The 5,703-nt window shown below is 51.5% G+C and overlaps 1 protein-coding gene across 2 annotated transcripts in view; it reads left to right on the plus strand.

Moving 5' to 3' along the window:
* Positions 1 to 1,525: 1,525 nt before the first annotated feature.
* The window catches only part of TBR1 (T-box brain transcription factor 1), a 10,708-nt gene continuing 6,530 nt past the window's right edge, over positions 1,526 to 5,703 (plus strand). The window contains exons 1-4 of one of the 2 annotated variants that reach the window (XM_017547880.2): positions 1,526 to 3,430; positions 4,007 to 4,161; positions 4,524 to 4,645; positions 5,212 to 5,370. In XM_017547880.2, coding sequence (XP_017403369.1) covers positions 2,739 to 3,430; positions 4,007 to 4,161; positions 4,524 to 4,645; positions 5,212 to 5,370 — 1,128 coding nt within the window. In that variant the 5' untranslated portion in view covers positions 1,526 to 2,738. Of the gene's footprint in view, positions 3,431 to 3,621; positions 3,751 to 4,006; positions 4,162 to 4,523; positions 4,646 to 5,211; positions 5,371 to 5,703 lie in introns of those variants that run through there. The other variant, XM_037745601.1, reaches the window with a different exon arrangement.

A 5,703-nucleotide genomic window follows, 5' to 3' on the forward strand; every position in this document is an offset into this window, starting at 1 on the left:
TCTTTGGAAGTATGGTTCACAGGCATGTGTGGTGATTCTAAGGAAAGCCTTCATTTTCTTTAGCATATATAAATTCAAGGCATAGCCTATATGTGAGCAATCACTGTATTTAGTATTGATAATCCAAAGTGGGTCAGAAGCATATTAATTCAATTCCTTAAAAACTCTGAAGAAGGTGCACTCTGCCTTTTCTATCCTTTAACACCTTAACATTTCATTTTAGCATTCTTCTTCTCCTTTTTTTTTTTTTTTAAGCAGTTTAGGGTATTGAGAATGGCAAAGCCTCAAAAAGAGCCCAGATGATGTCTCACCTCTTTACACACTTAAGGTTCCATCCCACTGAGAACGGAGGAAAGTACTGTCTTTCGAAGCCAAGGAGGGAGAAGCACTCTTGGACATAAAAGTTGAAGATGGAAGAAAGAAGGAAACAAAAGTAGCCAAAAGTAAGAAGTCAAAAGCCTCTCATGAAGGCAAATGGCGGTAGAAGGTCAAGGAAGGAAAACAAGTGTCAAATGGTGTTCCCTACTCCCCTCCCCCGCACCCCGAGTCAACGGCTAAGACTGCTTGTTTATGAAGCTTCCTGGCCAGGAGCTGAGGTTTGCTTTCTAAAGGAAAAATGGGTCTCGCTTTCTTTTTTATCCCAGAAAATTGTCTCGGCTTTAGTCTGGGACATCTGGTCATCAACCTGCCCTGCCCAGGCCGCCTGCGCAGGGCCTTGCCCGCGGCGCCCTGATGGAGGCCGCAGCTGGTGCCCTCTGCAGCCAAGGCGCCCAGCCCGCCTCGAGGGGCGCAGTCTCGGCTCAGCGTTGACCGCTCGGCCCACTGAGGCGCCGCTCTGAAAATGCACCACAGTGGCGAAGCAGCGAGTTTGGTTAACCCGTCTCCGCCCATGTTCAGGACCCACCGATGTCTCCCAGAGCTGCTTTTCCTCCGGGAGCGGCCCCGGCCTGGGGAGGACAGACGCGCTCGCTCCAAGCCAGAGGCTCCCCTGGCTGAAGTGCCCAGGCCGCGCCCCCAGCACGGGAAGAGCGTGTGCCCCTGAGGTCTGCGCCAGACGCAGCTCACCCTGCGTTCCCTTAGTCCCCCGGGCGGAGCCCGCCCTCGGGCTCGCCAGCTCTCGGGGCCGAGCGGAGATCTGGCTCCTCCTGCTAATTCCTGCGCGGCTAAGCGTCCGGGAGGAAAGCCGCGGGAGGGCAGGTCAGCGAGCGCCGGGCTGCGACAGGCAGGTTTGGGCGGATAAAAACCCTCTGCCGCTCGCTCGTGGCCCTCTGGTTCAGGCCGAGGGCTAGGCTCCTCTGTAGAGCTGGTGCTGGAAGACCTCCTTCCTACACATCAGGGTCTCTTTGGGCCTCGTGCTATTTATTTGTGCCAACCTCCTTTTAAATTGGTTCTTTTTTTTCTATTCATCCTTAGATTCATTTTCCTTTTAAAATTACTGGCATGGATGCTTTTTCTTCCCTCCAGATTATATAAACATTAAACACACACACACACACGCACACACACACACGTCTTCAGTAGCGATTACTGTGTTGACACCACTTCCACTCTGTCTCCCCAGATCAGCGCTTCTGACGAGCCCATTTGCACGGGGACTCGGCCCTCTATTTTTCTGGCGAGGCTTTTGAACCTGTCGCCAAGCCAGTACCTCAGAGAGAAGGAAATGCAGAGGGACGAAAAGGATGCATGGCGCCTGTCCCCAGTTAGATGCTCTTCAAATAATCTGCAACCAAGTTCGCTGATAAAATATTTAATAAAGACCCGGTAAACATCACTGCAAATACATTAAGGCGTTTCAGCCCGACAGCTTATGATTATTTCAAAACTTAAAAAGGAGATCATAGATTGCCACTGTTTCTGTGCTCAACCAAGAAACCGAACCTTCCTGAGGTGGGTGGATTGGTGGGTGAGTTGCTGCTTTTCGCCCCCTCTTCTCCCCCCTCCTGCTTATCGCTGTGGTTCTCAGCAGCAGGGATTTATTTATTTATGTTTGCAGTTTAAAAGGTGGGGGCGGGGGCACCGAGGACAGGTAGGACCTGCTCACAAAGCACCAGCTCAGGTGTCGTGTGCTTTTGTATTAGCTGGAAAAGACAGACTCTGGAACTTTTACAGGGCGAGAAGAGGCCACCGGCTCGCGCTTTGTATACTTTGCACTTGAAATCGTTACATTCAACTGAATATTTGGCTCATTCAGATCCGAAAAGTCTCCTAGCATCGTCGAATTCCCTCCTCCGCCCCTCCGCTCTAAAGGGGGAAAGGGGGGGAAGGTAGGAAATGTTTAGTAAATTGCACATTTTTGAATCTTCCTAAAGCAGTGGTCACAAAGCTTAAAGGTGACACAACAGTGCTCACGTAAACCAACACACATTCCCCACCCCCCAAGCCAACAATAAAATCATCCCCTTCAATTTGCCATGATCGTCGCTACCAGGAGCCAGGTGATTATCCTAATTAATGTCTATCTAATTAAATTACTGTCAGCAGTTAACCAATGGCAAGAGCCGTTTCATCGGCTGCACAAGCAGCAAGATCAAAAGTGAGCCTTTTCTGATTGCTGCATAGTGTCAATTGGCCAATCTCTTCTCCCAGGGAAAAAAAAAAAGTAAATCAAACCTTTGAGAAGCATTTGCTGGTTGAAGTGCTTTCTGTCTAGTGAGGGGGTCTGTGGATTTCTAGTTTATGATAAATAGGACTTTAAAAACCAGGGACGGGAGGGCGAGTGTTCAGGTTCTAGAGCTATGCAGCTGGAGCACTGCCTTTCTCCTTCTATCATGCTCTCCAAGAAATTTCTCAATGTGAGCAGCAGCTACCCACATTCAGGCGGATCCGAGCTTGTCTTGCACGATCATCCCATTATCTCGACCACTGACAACCTGGAGAGAAGTTCACCTTTGAAAAAAATTACCAGGGGGATGACGAATCAGTCAGATACAGACAATTTTCCTGACTCCAAGGACTCACCAGGGGACGTCCAGAGAAGTAAACTCTCTCCTGTCTTGGACGGGGTCTCTGAGCTTCGTCACAGTTTCGATGGCTCTGCTGCAGATCGCTACCTCCTCTCTCAGTCCAGCCAGCCACAGTCTGCGGCCACTGCTCCCAGTGCCATGTTCCCGTACCCCGGCCAGCACGGACCGGCGCACCCCGCCTTCTCCATCGGCAGCCCCAGCCGCTACATGGCCCACCACCCGGTCATCACCAACGGAGCCTACAACAGCCTCCTGTCCAACTCCTCACCGCAGGGATACCCCACGGCCGGCTACCCCTACCCACAACAGTACGGCCACTCCTACCAAGGAGCTCCGTTCTACCAGTTCTCCTCCACCCAGCCGGGGCTGGTGCCGGGCAAAGCACAGGTGTACCTGTGCAACAGGCCCCTTTGGCTGAAATTTCACCGGCACCAAACGGAGATGATCATCACCAAACAGGGAAGGTAATACTACATTTTTGGCTGCCGCTGCTCCAGGCGCAGCCGGGAACAAGTGCACCTAGGTTGTGACTGCCGCGGCAGCGACGATTTGGGGTCGGGAGTGGAGTGGAAGGCGACCTAGAGTTGGCTGGCTTTGGCAAGGGGGAAAGTGGAAGGGATAACCGCTACCGTGATGGTGGTGGGGGGGAATCCAGTTCTAGTAATGTGGTTGGAGAGCCAGTCAGTGGCCAGAGGAAAGCAAGAAAAAGGAAGAGCCCCGGCCAGCGGCCGGGCGATGGGAGGGACGCATCAACACTAGCATGCACGGACAGGTGGACATGCAGGTCGCCAACCTCGCTCTCCACCTGGGAAGTGATACCTGCCGCCTTCCCACTCCAGCTCACCCGCCGCTCTCCCTGATTTGGGTCGCACTTCTTTTCTTCTCCCACCACCCTTTTTCGAACCTAGCAAATATTCGCCCCTATTTGCTGCAAGAACAAGTTTTGCTTTGCTATCTGGCGCCCCGCTTCTTGCATTTAATCTTTAACATTTATGTTTCTTTTTTCCTTGTTTTCTCCCCCCACCCCTTAATTTAAATAGGCGCATGTTTCCTTTTTTAAGTTTTAACATTTCTGGTCTCGATCCCACGGCTCATTACAATATTTTTGTGGATGTGATTTTGGCGGATCCCAATCACTGGAGGTTTCAAGGAGGCAAATGGGTTCCTTGCGGCAAAGCGGACACCAATGTGCAAGGCAAGTCCTTCCAATTAACACATTTTCCTGACACTTATTTAGGTGAGAATGATTAATTAAAGCCTTTGTGGACTGGCTCGAGCGACTTTTAAAACGATCGGCCAATGACTTCTAAAAGGAAACGAGGGGGACAGGGGGACAGACTGAGCTGCGAGAAGGGGGAGGATTATGCAAAAGCTATTTTAATCACCCCCAGTTAATAGGAAGAAAGAACGGCCTAAAAAAGCCCCAGCTAATGGGCCTCACAGTGGAGTAAGGTGTGTGTGTGTGTGTGTGTGTGTGTGTGTGTGTGTCCTACGTGGTGAAGAGCTGGGACTGGGCAGTGCCAGGGGCATTTGTAAACAACGTATTTCTTCCTCTAGGAAATCGGGTCTATATGCATCCGGATTCCCCCAACACTGGGGCTCACTGGATGCGCCAAGAAATCTCTTTTGGAAAATTAAAACTTACGAACAACAAAGGAGCTTCAAATAACAATGGGCAGGTCAGTGGCTCAGGCGCTCCTGTTCTCTCTCTGTCACCCCTTCCTCCCTGCCATCCAGTTCGTCAGTGTAAAGCAGCATGTGGAACTGGATACACGTTTCTTAGCTTCATTAAAAAGACTTAAAAATTATATTTCCATCCTCCAAATTTATATTAAATCTATAAAGTTGTTCTCATTGACAAACATCCCCGTCGGCCCAATTTTGGAGTGCTCGACCTTTCCAAGTACTAATAATGATTGATTTTGGGAAGGAAACCCCACAAAATCTGCAGGTTGTGGAAATCTTTGTTCCTCCTCCTTACAGGAGGACTAGGAGGAGGGCCCTGAGGATCGAGCGGTCGGGTTCCCCCTTTTCTCCGGTGCCCTAGCTTATCCTTGCTCGCAGAGGTGCGAAGGCCGGTCTGCCCCAGCCAGCCAGCCAGCCGCCAGCCAGGCAGGCGAGTCCCGCGGTCAGTTAGCCTGGGAGGCGGGCTGCAGGCTGCCTCTGTCTGCCGGGGCGCGCAGCCGGGCGCACAGCGACCGCGTTAACACGCCACCCGGCGCTCCCCTTTCTTTCCACTGGACAGATGGTGGTTTTACAGTCCTTACACAAGTACCAGCCCCGCCTGCATGTGGTGGAAGTGAACGAGGACGGCACGGAGGACACCAGCCAGCCTGGCCGCGTGCAGACATTCACTTTCCCAGAGACTCAGTTCATCGCTGTCACCGCCTACCAGAACACCGATGTAAGGAGACCTAGGGGCTGGGCGAGCAGCGGGCGGCACAGACACCTTCCGACGTCCTCCGGCCTTGCAGGGCTAGGGTACTAGCAGCGCCAACATCAGTAACAGCTGGCTCTGCCGCGCGTTTTAAGGCCTAGGGCTAGGGCTAGTGGCCTGCACCACACCTTTCCTAAATACCAAGCCGGTGGGAAAATGCTATTTGTTTTCGTCGCAGGTCACCCGGGCCACCTTTGAGGTGGCCAGGATTTCTAAAGTCTCTTCTTTTGGGAGTTTTAATTTGGGCTTCAAACTAGAACAGATTAAAATCTCCTTTTTTTTTTTTTTTTTTTTTTTTTT

Source organism: Cebus imitator, unplaced genomic scaffold, assembly GCF_001604975.1.
Source record: "Cebus imitator isolate Cc_AM_T3 unplaced genomic scaffold, Cebus_imitator-1.0 Scaffold10, whole genome shotgun sequence".
Taxonomy (NCBI): domain Eukaryota; kingdom Metazoa; phylum Chordata; class Mammalia; order Primates; family Cebidae; genus Cebus; species Cebus imitator.